An 18,976-nucleotide genomic window follows, 5' to 3' on the forward strand; every position below is an offset into this window, starting at 1 on the left:
AATTTTACCTGTTCCTTTTTAATTTTCCAGGGTGGCTATAAAGAAATTTAAAGTTCCAAATGTGGTTTGCATTATATTTCTTTTAGATGGTGCTTCTCTGGACAATGTATAGATTTGGAGAGACACATTTATTAGGTTTTAAAATCAAAATCATTGCTACCTAAGCATCACAAGAATGCTTTGAACATATAGGAATTATGCTATTATTTTAAAATCCCAACCACTGTGTTGGACCAAAGTGTTGCTGAAGCTCTCCAAACAATGCCATCATGCCAGGAAAATGTTTCCTTCCTGTTGTCATTGTTTTCCCATGAGACCAAGTGAAAGTTTAAAATAATGCATTTTAGATAAAATAATTACGCTTTTTTTCTGTAAGTTGAAGCAGGAAAGAGAAATTGATAACTATAATGTCAAGTAACAGAAAACTAATTTTCCATAATTTTGTTATCTAACTATACGAACAATAATTACAGAGGCAGATGTTTCAGTTAAAAATTGCTACTTTGGTTCATTTCAAATGAACTCGTTTTTAATTCATCAGGCATGAGACAAAGCATAATCTTAAAGCATCAAGTTAGATTGTAGAAGCGTCCAGTGCTGAGAAGTGGAACACGTAGCTTTATGTTGTACACAGCACCATCTGCTGGACAAATCTGTTAACAATTTTGAAAAATTCTGGAGGAAAAAGTAAAAACAACTTAACCAAATGAAGATTATGTTAGGGTGTCAAAAAACAAAAAGCACACCAAATACTATCAGTTAAACCCTTCAGCCTGTTGCCATAAAACTCATTTTAAATCAGTTGCTTGATACCTAGTGCAAAAGGAAGGGAAATAGAACAGCTACCCCAAACCAACTAGCTGGGAAATGAGAATGGGGCCAAGCCGAATAAACATTAACCACACCGAGCCTTATATGTGCCTGTGTAAATGGATTTGCCAGCATTTACATCTTTTTATAAAACATTAGTAGGTCAAAATAATGATGTCAGACACTCTGACCCACTTGTCAGACAGAATGGGGCTCTTGGCCCTCTGAGGACAGGGAAGCAAGGCTGAGAGATTGGGTGCAAGCTTTTATGACCTTTAGTGCAGATGAGAATGGAGGTCAGGGTGCCAGACACAGCAGGTCTAGGGTCCTTGGAGTTCGTTGTGCTTCTGTATCTGCTGCACATGCTGGGTTACTGATTTATGGTGTTCAGCTTTAAAGAATTATATATGATCCTGATTTTGAACATGGGATTATATTATTTGTTTTTTGCCTTCATATCGTAGTAATGGTTTAAACAAAGGGTTGAAGAAAGTGCCATAATGGAGCTAATTGCCTGAAAACCATGCCTTTTTATTTACATAAGTGGAAAACTAAGCAAATGTGGAAGAACATTTTCCTAGAAAAAATACATAGAGAGGCCAATGCATAGAATATAAAGTTTCTGCAATCCTGGAGGAAACCCTTATAATGATTATTCCAGCATGAGCAAACACTCCCTAACTTCTCTTCCAGAAAGCCTTCCCTAAACCCCAGACTAAGTTAGATCCACCTGGTAAATATGTCCACAACATCTGGCCTGTCTTCTTCCATAACAAGCAACTTTGAACTTTGCTATCTTCCATGATGTACGGTAAAGTCCCTGTGGACAGGGACTTGGCTTGACTTGTTGACAGCCATATTCCCAGTGCATGTAGCAGCTCTTGGCACAGTATTGTCACCACACCATAACTTGTTGAATGAATGGAAAAATAAATGCTTTGTATCCAAGCCTATGTCCCCACTCTTGATGATACATTTCCTTAATAATTCAGTGACCTATACCCAAGAGAGAAAGCAACTTTCTAAAGGAAGGGGTGCCACAACCAAATGAGGAGAGGTGGTCTGCATGGGAGGGAAAGGACACAAAATGATTAGAAATTAGTTTTCAAAAAATAATTTTAAAATATAATTGTCAGAAATTGTATGGATTGCTAAAACTGGAGGGGAAAACAAATAGATAATTCATTGTTTCTAGACAATCATCATTAGCTCTCAATGCATTGTACAAATCTGAATAACAAAGAAGATCCTTACCTTGCACAAAGATGTAAAATAATGCTGATCGAGACAGATATAAAGTGCATACTGGAACTGAATAAGAATAGGAGTTAAATTTCTAAAATTGTACCTGTACATGGGACCTCTCTGTAATCTTTGCAATTTCCCATGAATTTATAATTATTTCAAAATAAAAGTTGGACAAAATTGGAGAGGTTTCTATTATGTTTACATTGAGGAAGAAGGATCAAGTTGTATCATTTGGGGTTTTTTTTCCCTGCAACTTCTTGGACAGACTTATTACAAAAGTTACATATTCAGATGAAGCTGAATTTGAATTCCGAGGAGATGAACGTCTATGATTTCCTGAAAGATTTGACTGAATATATTACAAGTGCCCTGGTGTTCCACATATTCTATAGCCAGAGTTGAATGTTACAGACTTGTCTTTTATTTCCTTCATTTCTCCCAATTTATTTATAAATTCTTATATTTAATACTTTGTAATTAGTGAAACTTTATTTTGAAAACTGGAATGAAATTAAAATGAGAGCAATTAAGATTCATACACCGTAGAGATATAGACATAATGTGTTGTTGTTGTTGTTGTTGTTGTTTAATCCAACCTTAGATCTGCCACAGATTGGTTTTCTGTTTCTCCTCTATTCCAAAGCTGTATGACCTTGGAAAGAATAAGTAGCTTGAATTATTACATGAACAGAACTATGCTGGTGGCTTTATATCATTTATTTGTCATATCTACCCCAGAGGACGCTTTTCTTATCCTGGTCTTATAGACAGGGAACATTAAGGCTCAGAGTTCAGGAACTTATCCAAAGTCCAAGCTCGCTGGTTGGAGAGTTAGATTTGAGCCCAAGGCAGCTGTCTCCAGTGACTTCCCAGAGAACCATCCTGGCTAGCTTGCCCTTTTGAAATCTAACATTGTAGGCCTCAGTTTTCCCCCACACCTCATATCAAATTCTCCTTTCTTAGAGGATCATGCTGAGCAGAATATTCACCTGACTAAAAATTAAACTCTAGGTACAGAAATCATCCTTTGTGAAAACTTGAGGTTGTATTCCTTCTATAGACTATTCATAGTCAAACCTGACCCCACACTCACAAACAGCTTTCAGAAAACAAATTTGGTGTAGGAAAAAGAATCATGGTCCCATCTGACCAACTTATCTAGATATTTAATCATGTGCATGTAAGAGTGAGGCAAAACTAATCAAGGATGATCATTTGAAAGCTTTAAGATTAACCCATTTAGTGGGAACATGATTTCACTCCTGTTATTTATGCTTCATTGTATGATAATCTCCGTAACCATTTATATTCACAAAGCATTTTTTGATTCTTCTTGCTCTGTTGCAAAATCTCAGTTACAGAGAAAGCTGTCCCACCTTTTACAAATAAAGAAACTGAGTTACAAGGTGCTTGAGAAATTTATCAGTAATCAGTGAAGTAAGAAAACTGTAGAACATTAGTTTCCATTTATTGCACAGCAGAAAGTGCCACTGTAATCAGAGCTTTCTGCTCATAGAGCAAGCCAACAAGAAGGGACATCACCTTCTGGACCAGGGTATCTGCATATCTGTCCATTACTCATCCATTTATCAGCTACCACCCCTGTGCCAGGTAATCTGCAAATACATTGTGTTAAATCATGGTTGAAGTCCATGTCTGTGTGACTTCATCCCTTCTCCCTGACCCTGTTCCTAGACCTAGGTTCTAAGCTCTAAAGCAGACAGGTCATTTTGGACAGGTCACTTATTCTCTTTGAACTTCACACACCCTCTTTACCAAATGCTTTGTGGGACAAATAGTAACTGACTTGCCAGAAAGTAGACATTCAGTGAGTGTAAATTGTAACATTCCTCCTGACCAAGGCTACCTGTTTCAGAACTCATCTCTTTCTTTTCCCTTAATCGTGTGTGTGTGTGTGTGTGTGTGTGTGAGAGAGAGAGAGAGAGAGAGAGAGAGAGAAAACTTTACTAGTAACAGATTAAACAGAAAGAGAGGGGGTTTTAGGGTCTTTTCATAGTCTATCAATCACCCTGAAGGGTAAGAAGCTCTTTATTTTTATGTCATTTTCTCCTTTAATTCTATAGGTATGGAGTGGTTTAGTAAATTAATGGATAGGTGCACCTGGGTGACTCAGTGGGTTAAGCGTCTGACTCTGATTTCAGCTCAGGTCATGATCTCACAGTTTGTGGGTTCAAGTCCCACATTGGGCTCTGCGCTGACGACTCAAAGCCTGCTTGGGATTCTCTCTCTCTGCTCCTCCCCCATTCTCTCTCTCTCTTTCTCTCTCTCTCTCTCTCAAATAAATAAACTTAAAAAAAAAAAGTAATGGATATTATTGCCTCATAAGCTCCTCTTCTCATATTGAACCATCCTTGCAATGTTTTTCATAAGATCCTATTGTCATGTTTTTCACAATTTGGGTTCTGAGTCTTTAAGGACAGACATAGGGTGAAGTCTAAGACTTTGCTTCCCAGACATGTCAAGTCATAAAGTCACCTGAATTGACTGTGAAAAACAGCTTTTCAGGTTCCACTCCTGGCCTACCAAGTCAGAACCTCCAGGAGAGAAACCTAGGAAACTGTGCTTTTAATAGATAGCTCTGGTGATCTTGCCAGATCTTGCAAGATCTTATGATCTTGCCAGGTTGGAGCACACACAAGCTGGGTTTTCTGTGGGTATGACTAGGACACAGGCATCATGTCTGTAGGTTATTTTCTTGGTTTTATCTATGGAAAGGATAGGAGCATAGCAAAGATTCTTGGTTCTATATTCCTGCTTCTCTAACCTAATAATAGACCATTTTAAAATCTGAATACAGGGGTGTCTGGGTGGTTCAATCAGTTGAGCATCCAACTTGTGATTCCAGCTCAGGTCATGATCCCAGGGTTGTGGGATCAACCCCTGTGTTGGGCCCCACATTGAGCATGGCACATGGCACTTTCTTAAGATTCTCTTTCCTTCTGCCCTGCCCCCCTGCTCACATTCTTTCTCTCTCTGTCTCTAAAGAAAAAGAAATCTGAGTACAAGTATATTCAGTCCTGGAAAGAATATTGACATTATTCATATATACATAATTAGACTTTATTGCTATTTGCCTGGAAATGTGACTTTTCTGGCATACTTTTTTAGTTTGCAACACAGAACTTTTCAGAAGAGTTTGATATTCTCATAAGTTTTCAATGCCCTTTGGATAAACATCCATTAAGTAAACAGTAATTTCTCTTATAAACACATGGACATAATAAAATTTACTGTGGATTAAAGAGTAGGAAGACAAGATCCACTTTTCCTCATACAATTTTTTAAAAAATTATTAAAAAAACAAACAATAATCAGTCTACTAAACTATATATATTTTAAAGCAAGATTTTTTTGTTTAATTTTGAAAAAGAGAGAGAGTGTGTGTTTGTGTGTTCAAGTGGGGGAGGGTCAGAGAGAGAGGGAGAGAGAGAATCCCAAGCAGGCTCCATGCTGTCAGTGCAGAGCCTGATGCAGGGCTCGATCCCACAAACCATGAGATCATGACCTGAGCAGAAATTAAAAGAGTTGGATGCTCAACCGACTGAGCCACCCAGACACCCCTTAAAGCAAGACTTACAGAATTATGCAGTTATGAGATATGAAAAGTGTGAGTCTCTATTAATTTCCAGTGATGTCTTTGTTCAGTGGATACTAGTTGAATACCTGCCATGGGCCAAGCCTCAATATCAAACCTCATTTAATTTAACGTAATTTTACTGTGGTTACTTCACATTTTATGAAAAGAAAATCTAGTTTTAATATACATTAACAGTTTATCAAAACTATAAATAGAATAAAAAGCCTCGTGATCAGGTGCTTATGATGGACAATATGGCCACAAGTCAGGGCTTCCCAGCTGCTGTGTGTCGACAACTTCCTTCCTCTTTCAGGCGTCTCCAGTCAGCTAAGATCATTTCATTACTGTGTTTCAGTCTCTTTTTTTTAAAGCAAGAAATAGAGAAAATGTGTTTGAGTTGAATCCACATTAAAATTTTAATAATCTGTTATATTATTGATTATATCATTTTATTATTTAATACTAGTATTAGTATTATTACCATGTAATAATACACAAGCATACACTCATTATTATATATATTATAATTTTCCTTTTCTCTTTCCCTGTCCCCTAAATTTTATGTACATTATATGAATTTATACATCAACATGTAAAGATGTGATTAGTCGATTGTTATCACATTTTTTGGTGACTTTTCCATTTAATATGGCTTGGAGATATACATATTAAAACATATACTTCTAGCCCATTCTTTTTAATACTGCACTGTATTCCATAGTATGAATCTATCATAATTTATTTAACCTTTGTCCTATATGATGACCAATAAGATCTTGTGATCGATTTTCAGGCCATATGAATTACATAGTAATATTACTGTTTTTCACTTCCTCCTCTTGTCTCTTCATGTTTACCCACTGTGCACATCATTTATTGTCTAACTTATGCAGCTATCCCAACATGTAATAGCCTAGCCTTCAACTGTAGCTCTTAGAGATTATGCTTCTTTTTATAAACCAGTATTTAAATATTTTTTGTAGTCTTCACCTTTGTATTGACTTTTATTCTCAGAAAAAAAAGTTCAAAAGGAACGATATCTTTTCTCCATTTCATCATGCAGAGGCCTGGGAATCTAAGTAATTTAGGAGGGCAGTATGTGTATATGATCCTGTTTAAGGAATGGTGCATGGGGATTCTGATGTCCAAAATTTGCACAGTAGTTGTTTCTTTGGTGTGAGGCTTATATATTTTTTAATATTTATTTATTTTTGAGAGAGAGAGAGAGAGAGTGGGGGGGGGGGGGACAGAGAACCCAGCCTCTGTGCTGATGACGGAGAACCCAATGCAGGGCTCAAACTCACAAACCACAAGATCATGACCTGAGCCAAAGTCGGAAGCTCAGCTGACTGAGCCACGTAAGCACCCCAAGGCTTATCTTTAAAATACCTGTTAAAGGGGAGCCTGGGTGGCTCAGTCGGTTAAGCGTCCAACTTCAGCTCAGGTCATGATCTCATGGTCCGTGAGTTCGAGCCCCACGTCAGGCTCTGTGCTGACAGCTCAGAGCCTGGAGCCTGTTTCAGATTCTGTGTCTCCCTCTCTCTCTGACCCTTCCCCATTCATGCTCTGTCTCTGTCTCAAAAATAAATAAAACGTTAAAAAATTTTTTTTAAATGCAACAGTGGAGGTCAATAATTATGCAAGTTTTAATGATGATGGAAAAATTGGGTCAATTTCAGAGTGGGTACAACACAGAGTGTTCCTGAACCACTGGCAAATCCTAAAAGATGTTATAAGTCGAGTGTGGAGTAAGAACCTGAGCTTTTCCATTTACCGCTCATCGGCTGCATCTGAGATGGACACACTCACTTTATATTTGGGGTGGCTTTCGTTCTTTATTAAAGGCAATATGGCAGAGTGTGGCCTGGCTGCCTCTGCTACATAAAGCGGCCATTCTTCCCAGTCCATTGCTATTGTAGTTTCCAGGGGTGATACAGCTGTCTCTCCCTTAACTCCTCACAAATGTGCGTGCACATACCTGCAACACACACACACACACACACACACACACACATACACATACACACACAGCTAAGAATGCATGTTTCCCCGAGTCCCCCAAAAGGTGCCTCACTGCCTCTGGTATGTCCAGCTTGAACTTGAGTAAACTTCATGCTCACAGGATACACAGCTTGTTACATGTGGAGTCAGGAAATCTTTCTTGTTTGAAGGATGTAATTTCACGGTGGGGTCTTCTTATATTGCTCGCACTGTGTGGAGTCCCAGGCTATTTCTGAAGAACATAATCACAAATTTGAGACCAAGGTGAACAATGTCTGCTTAGCTGCAGCTGATCGGATGCACAGCAACTGAAACTAATCATCAGAATTTCTCAGTTGCCACATGAATTATGAACTCTGGGAATTCAGACTTTCAAAAAGAAGCCAAATCATGGGAAGGGAAATATATCCTCTCTGGATGGAAAACTTATCCATCCAGTTTTGTCAATTGCTGAATAGCTGAACGCCCCCCCTCTCACCCCACCCAAGAATATTTTCCTAAGCGAGCTCTTTGGTTCCTTCCTGTTTTTCTATATTAACCTTTTTAAAAAAAATTATTTGCCTTTGTTTTCTTTTATTTTCTTTCACTAAAAACTCAACATTTAGATTTGGATGAAGCAGAGGAGAAGCAGATGGTTAGGAAACCACACAGACCAAATTCTAGTTCCATTTGTGATCTGAATGGGACCCTATCTGTCTCCTATTTGACAATTTGGTGTTCCCACCTCACAGTTTGGTGGGTAATCTGTAAAATGAGAAGATGTCACCGATCCAATTACCTAACCATTCATCTTCCCTTTCTATAAATTTCTATTCAGAATAAGCTGTGATCTCAGCCCTGTGTATCTGATGAAGGAGGCAGACATGTTCATAGTTAAACAATGGTAGGACCTGTTCTGTATGTGTCAGAGGTATGAACAGAGGCTTATGTGAGTAACAACAAAGACAAAACCAACACCTCTCCCTGAAGTTTGGGACTTTCCCCTTTATTTTGTAACAAGACCATCCCAGCTATGTGAACCCAAAGGTACTCCCCCACCCCCTTCTTAGCTCAGCTCCTCACCTTCAATCCCATCCCCCAGGCCTCAGAAGTGACCAGTACTAATACTAGAATGTTTCTTCTACAGATTTCTCTTATAAAAGTATACAGATGTGCAGATTAGAGTTTTCCCTAAAAAGGAGCAGACTTTGCATTTTTTTTTTTTTTTTTTTTGTGCATCTTGCTTCTGTGCTCACTTTCTGTGCTTTATACTAGTCAGTCATTACCTGCCTGGCACCCTCGCATCTCACCCCTACTGCCACCTTCTCAGAGAGGTGTTTGCTGTTGGGGATCATCGTATTGAAATAGCCTCTCCTGCCCAACCCCCACTCCCTGCAAGGTGTGGCGGGAGAGCGAGGTCTCCATATAACTGTTTTATTATAATACATCTAGATAAGTTTTAAATTTTTGTGAGAGAAATTCTCCCTCACAAATCTACTTTTCCAAAATACTCTTGGCTAGTCTCAAATATTTATTTTGTATCATGTTTAAATAAGTATTTCCATGTAAATTATCAAGTTTGAACGTTTTAATATGCATTTTTCTGACCAGTTTTCAGCTTCTGTGACTTGCCTACTTATAATATTTTGCTGTTTTCAATTGTCTTGTCTGTCATCTTCTTCTCAACTTGTAGCTGCCATTGATACTGAGCATATCAATCCATTATTTGCCATGTGTGACTATTACCTTTTGTCTTTTAAGCTTACTATTTTTGCCATAGAAAACTTTGCATTTTTATAGCCAAAACTATCTTTTAGGCTTCTGGGTTTCCAGTTTTAAATATAAAAACTTCTCCTAACTAAGGCTGAGACATATTCTCTTGATTGTTTTATGGTAATATTTTAATTTTTTTAAGTAGTTAAGTCTCTCATCCAGCTGGAATTTATATTTATATGTGATAAAATATAGTGAATTATCTCTGTTCTGGCAAATAGATTTTCAATTATGTCAGTACCATCTTAAATCAGCCATCTTTCCCCCACTGATTTGAAGTTTAAATATATGACTTTGATTTAAATATATTCATTTAAATATATAATATATAATACATAAAAGTTGATATATATGCATTTATATATATACCACATATGTGTGTATACATATATAAATTTAGATCTATTTCTTGCTCTGTGTTTTTATCCCGCTCACCTATTTATCTAATCTTATATATATTCTTATATGTCTCTCCATATAAATTTTATTTTGATACTTCTAGATAACTATTAAAATCTTATAAAGTAAATTCTTCCTCACAAGCCTATTTTTCCAAAATACTCTTGACTAGTCTCGAATATTTATCTCATATGATTTTAAAAAAGCATTTATTTAAATTAAACCTGCCAACATTATGCATCAGATCCGGCTTTTCAAAGAAGACCCATCTGGCTGCCCTGTAGGGAACGAATTGTAGTAAGGAGGGGCGGGTGACAGGGAGATGGCTAGGAGGTGGCTCGGACAGGGGTGGCAGGGCAAAGCCATTTCCACAACCAGATCAGCTGGACTTCGACCTTTCGATGTGATGTACAAAGAAAAGTGAGTCACACTATTGGACAGCAGGGCTAGACAAATGTAAATCCTTTCCCAGAGTGAGGACAGACAGGAAGGAGTCAGTTTGGCAGTGCACAGGAGGAAAGAAGATATGTCCATTGTGGATAGGCGGATTGATGCATGAGGGTTATCTGTGGGCAGACAGAAATTGGTGTTGATGACGTTAATCATTTGGGTAATTTAAACATCTTTTAAAAGAGGCTTTCAAATAAAGTGCTAGAGCCTTTTAGACATACTTTAGACTTTATTCGCTTTCTTATGAGGCCCGACTTTCTTCTGATTCATTCCTACTTTGGCAGCTGAGGGCAGGTTATTGTAAATAATCACAGAATGAGGTGTCTCTTCTTACAGAGTAGAGCTCTGTTCAGATGAGGTAAATGCCAGTTTTTGAATATATGTGTTCCTCTTTCATAGAAATATTTTCCTATAAATATTATATATGAATAGCTTGATACTGGCTTTACAAAGCTTCATATTGTTAAGGTCACTATCACTTCCTCTCAATCATAGAAACTGTTTAGACCACTGGATATAAGTAGTATTATCTCTTGAAATTACACTTCAGTTTATCTCCAGATATTGTGTAGATTGACTTCTCACAGCTTTTTCATTCACTTGTCCTTGCAGAACTTGACAGCCCAGAGGAGCTAGGGAAAAAGCGTATCTGCAGGATCATCACAAAGGACTTCCCCCAGTATTTCGCTGTGGTTTCACGGATTAAGCAGGAAAGCAACCAGATTGGCCCTGAAGGCGGGATTCTGAGCAGCACCACTGTGCCCCTTGTCCAGGCCTCATTCCCAGAGGGTGCTTTAACCAAAAGAATCCGCGTGGGCCTCCAGGTAATGTTCACAAAGACTTGTTTCCTTGGCACATGTAGAGACCGTGTGACCATGCTCTGCTCAGAAGACCGTTGTGGTAACTCACCCCAGCGATATTGCTAATCAAAGCAGTGGGCCGGTTTGGGAAGCAGTAACCTAGTTCATGAAGTATAAAGTGAGCTTAGTGGCTTATTAAATAAGGTATGTATTTTAGGGTTTTCTTTTGAAAGTATACCTTGGTTTCTGATGAAAGATTGTTTTGTTAACCATAGGTTACTGGTCTCAGTATGTGTGACAAGAGCACCAAAAGAGCAAATATACCATTAAAGAAATAAACTGTATTTGATTTGGTTTATAATATGCCATAGCGTGAAAATCAGTACTAAGGAAACTTGCAAGCTTTCACATTTTGATTTAAGTAGATCATAAACACTGGGTTTTATCCAGACCAGTTAGAACTTGTTTTGGTTTGGAAGGCTAACTGAAAATCTTGGCAAGGATGGTCTTTCTTATATTTACTTGTTTCAGCTAGACCTATTGAAAAAGGAAAATAGTAAGGAAGGTAACTTAATTTGTGTTAATTAATATAGTCTTTAATAGTTTAACTTAAAGTTCCTGTTCTTTTTGTGAGGTTTTTTAGAGTCCAGTACTCTAAACTCTGAGAAGGCCGTCAGTAACTTGTGACTGAGGACACCACCTTATATTTCAGTGACATCAGGTTCCCTTCAGCTATCTCTTGTATTGAGTATTTTACCAAATAGCAAAGAAGCCATAAGGAAGACATTAGGTTTGGTAGTCTAGAATTGAAATCTTAAGTGCCCTTTTGTTACTTAACTCTGAAAAACCTCAATTTTTGCCTGGGCACACATTGCCCATGTAATGTTTTACTGGATGTCCTGCATAGGTTTAACATACACTAGACTTAATATTTGCTGACCTTTACTTTTAGTTAGACTAAAAGGCTTCTATGCTGTGAGACTTGATTCACTCTCTGTCACTCAAGCTCCTGTTGCCTGTTTTCTGCTGGGGAAATAACACACACTGACCAGTTCCTGCTACACTGTTAAGTTGTTTTGGTTCTTTTTTGTGCCCTCCTGAAATAGTAAGGATTAAGAAGAAAGACCTGTTGTTTTTTTTTTTTTTTTTTTTTTTTTTGGTTGTCTGTTTTGAGCTTTTTCCTCCTCGCTTAAAAAGTCAATTTTCCAATGACAGAAAAATGTTAACTTCCATTTAAGGTCCTTTCTCTGTCTCTAGGCCCAGCCTGTTCCAGATGAAATTGTGAAAAAGATTCTTGGAAACAAAGCAACGTTTAGCCCAATCGTCACCGTGGAACCAAGAAGAAGGAAATTCCATAAACCTATCACAATGACCATCCCGGTCCCCCCGCCCTCAGGAGAAGGCGTGTCCAACGGGTACAAGGGAGATACCACGCCCAATCTGCGCCTGCTCTGTAGCATTACAGGTTTGGTTAACTTGCTGCTGTACTTCCCTGGATGCTACCTAACATTTGCAGTCATTCTGTACAAAGATATAAAGCCTTTGAAACATCCATGCCAACTTTATAAGCATAGGGAAAAAAGAAAAGAATAAAACATTTTCCTTGTCTGTCACCTCATCTCTGTACCTTTTATCCCTGTACCTTTCTTTAAAGATGCAGAGATCATGACTCATTTAAAATTCAGTGATATTCTTTTCCCTGCCATTAAGTGTAGTATTAATAATTGCACTCTTTTAAGGTTATTGAGGTAGTATTGAATCTCCTAGAGCAGCTGGATAATCTCTCAAGGACCTAGACAGAGGCAGTGGACCTAGCAAAACCCTTTAGACTACAGGAGATTGGGTGGACTTTGGACAAAACAAAGCTGCCACAGAGAACCAGGAGTAGGGAAAAGCAAGAGCAAAGTCATGATTCTCACCACACAAAGTCACGAGTATAATCCAATAGACTAAAGCTATAAGGTCAGGAGAACACATGTTGTGATAATCACCTGGACTCCAAAGTTAGTTCATCATTTGATCATCCTAATAAGATTTTTAACAGAAAGTCCTAGATTAAGATAGGTTGTTTTTTTTGTTTCTATGAGTAGTTTCTATGACTAGCTGATTCCTCTTCTTACACTGGAAAATTAAATGATATAGGCAGTACAAAATGAGCTGCTTCTTTTTTTTTTTAATATGAAATTTATTAGCAACTTGGTTTCCATGCAACACCTAGTGCTCATCCCAACAGGTGCCCTCCTCAGTGCCTATCACCCACTTTCCCCTCCCTCCTACCCCCCATCAACCCTCAGTTTATTCTCAGGTTTTTTTTTTCAATATATGAAATTTATTGTCAAATTGGTTTCCATACAACACCCAGTGCTCATCCCAAAAGGTGCCCTCCTCAATACCCATCACCCACCCACCCCTCCCTCCCACCCCCCATCAACCCTCAGTTTGTTCTCAGTTTTTAAGAGTCTCTTATGCTTTGCCTCCTTCCCTCTCTGTAACTTTTTTTCCCCCTTCCCCTCCCCCATGGTCTTCTGTTAAGTTTCTCAGGATCCACATAAGAGTGAAAACATTTGGTATCTGTTTTTCTCTGTATGACTTCTTTCACTTAGCATAACACTCTCCAGTTCCATCTACATTGCTACAAAAGGCCATATTTCATTCTTTCTCATTGCCAAGTAGTATTCCATCGTATATATAAACCTCATCTTCTTTATCCATTCGTCAGTTGATGGACATTTAGGCTCTTTCCATAATTTGGCAATTGTTGAAAGTGCTGCTATAAACATTGGGGTACAAGTGCCCCTATGCATCAGCATTCCTGTATCCATTGGGTAAAGCCCTAGCAGTGCTATTGCTGGGTCATTGGGTAGATCTATTTTTAATTTTTTGAGGAACCTCCACACTGTTTTCAGAGTGGCTGCGCCAGTTTGCATTCCCACCAACAGTGCAAGAGGGTTCCCGTTTCTCCACATCCTCTCCAGCATCTATAGTCTCCTGATGTGTTCATTTTAGCCACTCTGACTGGCATGAAGTGATGTCTCAGTGTGGTTTTGATTTGTATTTCCATGATGAGGAGTGACGTTGAGCATCTTTTCATGTGCCTGTTCAGGCCATCTGGATGTCTTCTTTAGAGAAGTGTCTATTCATGTCTTCTGCCCATTTCTTCATTGGATTATTTGTTTTTGGGGTGTGGAGTTTGGTGACTTCTTTATAGATTTTGGATAGCCCTTTGCCCAATATGTCATTTGCAAATATCTTTCCCATTCCGTCGGTTGCCTTTCAGTTTTGTTGATTGTTTCCTTTGCAGTGCAGAAGGTTTTTATCTTGATGAGGTCCCAATAGTTCATTTTTGCTTTTAATTCCCTTGCCTTTGGAGATGCGTCAAATAAGAAATTGCTGTGGCTGAGGTCAGAGAGGTTTTTTCCTGCTTTCTCCTCTAGGGTTTTGATGGTTTCCTGTCTCACATTCAGGTCCGTTATCCATTTTGAGTTTATTTTTGTGAATGGTGTGAGAAAGTGGTCTAGTTTCAACCTTCTGCATATTGCTGTCCAGTTCTCCCACCACCATTTGTTAAAGAGACTGTCTTTTTTCCATTGGATATTCTTTCCTGCTTTGTCAAAGATAAGTTGGCCATACATTTGTGTGTCCAATTCTGGAGTCTCTATTCTATTCCATTGGTCTATGTGTCTGTTTTTGTGCCAATACCATGCTGTCTTGATGATTACAGCTTTGTAGTAGAGGCTACAGTTTGGGATTGTGATGCCTCCAGCTTTGGTTTTCTTCTTCAATATTACTTTGGCTATTCAGGGTCTTTCATGGTTCCATACAAATTTTAGGATTGCTTGTTCTAGCTTCGAGAAGAATGCTGGTGCAATTTTGATTGGGATTGCATTGAATGTGTAGATTGCTTTGAGTTGTATTGACATTTTAACAATATTTATTCTTCCAATCCATGAACACAGAAAGATTTTCCATTTCTTTATATCTTCTTCAATTTCCTTTGTAACAAAATAAGCTGCTTCTTAACTTTCTTGATAGTTCTTGTATTTTTTAATAAATTTAAAAATAAGATAATTATATTGTCTATCTGAACAACTAATCTTTGCACTTATAAATTGCACTTACAAAATGTGCTTTATAGCCTGTGGCTGCCCCAGGTTTAAAATATTCTTTAGTTGCCAAACAGAAAAATGATCTTTAAAAAATGTAATATCTTACAAGAAGATCACTATAAGGTAGCACTAGTGCTAGAAGGAGAATAGAGGAAAACTACCTTTAGGGCATGCCATTAATTGAAAGTTGCTGAAGTTTTGCAAGTTCCGGCTGTGCAGGAAGAACAGGATGGTGAAGAAGATATTATAAGGGGCATCTCCCATCTGCTCTTGTTCTCTCAGGAGGCACCTCGCCTGCTCAGTGGGAAGACATCACAGGAACTACACCTCTGACATTTATAAAGGATTGTGTCTCTTTTACAACCAATGTTTCAGCCAGGTATGGAAATAAAGGATTCCCAAAAGCACTAAGGAATTAATTTTATTAACTTTTGGAAAGTAAAAGTTTTTGTGCTCAATACCACCAGTATGATTAATTTTAAAAATTTTGATGGTGAACTTGGGCCTAACTCAGAAATGTAAAATTCACTACTGTATGTCATTTTATCCAGTTCTTACAAGCAGCTCTATAGTGCTAGACTTGCTTCTGCTAGTTCTCAGCAATTTGTAAAAACCTATTTCTGTTGATCGTTGTGGAAACCTGGCCCCTTTGCTAAAGGAAGACAGCAACTTGTTTTTAATTTTTATAGTCTCAAAGAAAAAAGATAGGATTTCCACATCTTTCCCATTTTCTTCCATAAAATCCTTATTACTTCTAATGTAAAGTAAGAGATTAAACTCTTAAGCAGGAGTAGAAGGGAAGGCTCATCATGGGTAATTATACGAGGGGGATAAGAATCTTATGGGAAGGGCAAGAGAGAAAAAAAATCCTTAGCATTTCCTCAGCAAAGGAACAAACATATAATAAATGTAGACCTTCTGTAAGCAGAGTAAGCATCATTGCTGTTTGTTTAAATGAACAAGTTAATGTTTTGGTATCATTCCCTTATATGCTTTGACCTTTTAATGATGATTATTTTTAAGATTTCGCTAAAATCATCTCATTTTCACACTTCTGTGTTTCTCAGATTTTGGCTTGCAGACTGCCATCAAGTTTTAGAAACTGTGGGGTTAGCCTCACAGCTGTACAGAGAACTAATATGTGTTCCATATATGGCCAAGTTTGTTGTTTTTGCCAAAATGAATGATCCTGTAGAATCCTCCCTGCGCTGTTTCTGCATGACAGATGACAAAGTGGACAAAACTTTAGAGCAGCAAGAGAATTTTGAAGAAGTTGCAAGAAGCAAAGATATTGAGGTACCTTGTTCATAACAAGTTTGTTTTATTACATTCCCCGGATATGGGGTTGTCTTTTGAGGTTACAATAGCACTTATTAGAAATATCAAGCTCATGATTGATTTCAATTTTTGGTTAAAAAATTTGATATAGACTTATCCTCTAATGTTTTATGTGTCTTTGTATGAGGCTATCTTGGTTTAAATGTAGTAGTAATGAATCTACATCATGGTCAGTGCTTCCCTGTGGTAACTTGAATTGTTTTATTTTTATGGTCACTGTCTTTAGCACATTACTATGATTTTCCATTTGCAAACTCAGTAAAAGTATTGGAGTAAAAAAAAAAACAACCAACTTTCAAAGTCTGTATGAATATGCGATTGATGTCAGCACTTTCTCAAACATGTCTAAGGTTGCTAGAATAGAATTGAATATATAATTCTGTCTTATACATGTGCATGATTTGGTTTCCAATCACAATTGTTGAATTGTGAGCCTGACGAGTTATTTTTGTGGCAAGTAACACCATAGAAGTAATTTCCTAATAAGGAGACAAATGTGACATAGAAATATGTCAGTCTTTTAATATTATGTGACTTAAAATTTCAAAATTCTTCTAATTTAATTAACATTAAATTATGTGTTTCTTTTACTCCAAAAGGTTCTGGAAGGAAAACCTATTTATGTTGATTGTTATGGAAATCTGGCCCCACTTACTAAAGGGGGACAGCAGCTGGTTTTTAACTTTTATGCTTTCAAAGAAAATAGACTGCCGTTTTCCATCAAGGTAAATCATCAATAGACTCTAAATTAAAAAAAAAAAAAAAAAAAAAAAAGGTGGGGAGCGCCTGGGTGGCTCAGCCAGTTAATCTTCTGACTCGATTTCAGGTTAGGTCGTGATCTCACAATTTGTGAGCTTGAGCCCCACATCAGGCTCTGTTCTGGCAGTGCAGAGCCTGCTTAGGATTCTCTCTCTCCCTCTCTCTCTCAATAAATAAATAAATATTTTTTAGAAAGAGCTCTTAGAGAATAAAAAGAAAAAAAAGTTTAATGATTTATCCAGTTTGAAATAACCCACCAAACTTGAATTCAGAGGAACAAGGTCAGATTTTGCCCAAGTTCTCCCCCAGGGCACTTTTGAGCCAGGAAAGCTTTATAATTAGTGAAAAAGAGCCTTTACCTTTTAAACAGCTAAATGATTGTTTCTCTTTAAGCAAATATTTGTCAGACCAAACAATCTAGAATAATAAAATGCATCAGATCTCATTCATGCTTATTAATCAAATAATGGCTGAAATCCAAACCCCATAATTAAGTTCCATCTTAATGGAGCCCAAGGACAGTCTGGAGAAACTTCCTCCTCCGAGAACAGAAGGACATGGGACAGTTATTTGCTGTTATTATTGCTGCTAAAACGGAGGCCTTGGGAAAGAGAAATTATTAGATGGGAAGAAAATGTATATCACCCAGACTATACAGCGTATTACCAGGGTAAAACAAGAAGACACAGCCATCCCGGGTCTAATCTAGGAACCTGGCATTCTAAATCCCGTCGAGTTTACATGTGACCATGGTGGTTGTTCCGTGACTATTACCATCATCTTTTCCCTTTACTTTTCTTGCCTCTAGAAGGGCTCTGTAAAATAAACATGTTTAATCCTTGTATAGACAGGAATCCTCAGAAAAGTCCCTCTCTATAACTGTCAACCACCTAAATTCTTCTAGATTAGAGACACCAGCCAAGAGCCCTGTGGTCGTCTGTCTTTTCTGAAAGAACCAAAGACAACAAAAGGACTGCCTCAAACAGCTGTTTGCAACTTAAATATCACTCTGCCAGCACATAAAAAGGTATCTTTTGATACTGGTTCATTGTGACTCTCTTCCCCTGGTCGTGAAGAAGTGGGCCCTTGGTATGCAATTAAGGAATGCTTTGTAACATGATTCAAGTTCCTGAAACTCCAGTTGTATTAGTCTCTTTGTGTAAATTGAGTCTTGTTACCGTGGTGTCAAGTTGTTATGGTTTGTATGATGGAGTCCTCTGTATGGTGCTTCTGCTTCTGCTGGTAGCTCAGAGATTTTTATGCTTTCAAATGATGTCACACATTAATTTGCCATGGATGTACAGTTCTTGATATTTTGTGTTGGCTTCTTTTGATTTGCTTTGCTCTCTTGATTCAGCTTGCATTTTGTGCTTTCTACTCAGTCCTTTTCATATCCTGATATTCTTTTCCCTGCTGTCCATTATAATATTCCTTGTCTCTGCAATGCCTCTTGGAACCAAAAGGAGACAGAGTCAGATCAAGATGATGAGGTAATATGAACACTTCTGCTTTTACTCTATCAGAGATAGAATAGAAATTGAAACTGTATACAAGAAGTTACAGCGGGCTGAAGTGGGGAAACGGATTATATGTTGGCAGATCTTAGCGTAAGTGAGGTAAAGGGTGTACGGTTTTCTTAAAGAATGGTTTACTCTTCCTCCACATGTACATGAGAACACTCCAGGGCATTCAGGAATGTGATCCCGCTAGTGTTT

At 37.8% G+C, this 18,976-nt stretch overlaps 1 protein-coding gene across 6 annotated transcripts in view; it reads left to right on the plus strand.

Annotated features, from left to right (window-relative positions):
* Positions 1-18,976, plus strand: part of ANK3 (ankyrin 3) — a 336,335-nt gene that overhangs the window by 267,698 nt on the left and 49,661 nt on the right. For 3 of the 6 annotated variants that reach the window (XM_032595132.1, XM_030334419.1, XM_030334420.1), the window contains exons 32-38: positions 10,871-11,082; positions 12,316-12,523; positions 15,447-15,543; positions 16,232-16,460; positions 17,102-17,227; positions 18,166-18,288; positions 18,725-18,751. In XM_032595132.1, the coding sequence (XP_032451023.1) occupies positions 10,871-11,082; positions 12,316-12,523; positions 15,447-15,543; positions 16,232-16,460; positions 17,102-17,227; positions 18,166-18,288; positions 18,725-18,751 (1,022 nt within the window). The remainder of the gene's footprint in view (positions 1-10,870; positions 11,083-12,315; positions 12,524-15,446; positions 15,544-16,231; positions 16,461-17,101; positions 17,228-18,165; positions 18,289-18,724; positions 18,752-18,976) is intronic. The other 3 variants (XM_030334421.1, XM_030334422.1, XM_030334423.1) reach the window with 1 other exon arrangement.

This window comes from Lynx canadensis, chromosome D2 (genome assembly GCF_007474595.2).
Source record: "Lynx canadensis isolate LIC74 chromosome D2, mLynCan4.pri.v2, whole genome shotgun sequence".
NCBI lineage: Eukaryota > Metazoa > Chordata > Mammalia > Carnivora > Felidae > Lynx > Lynx canadensis.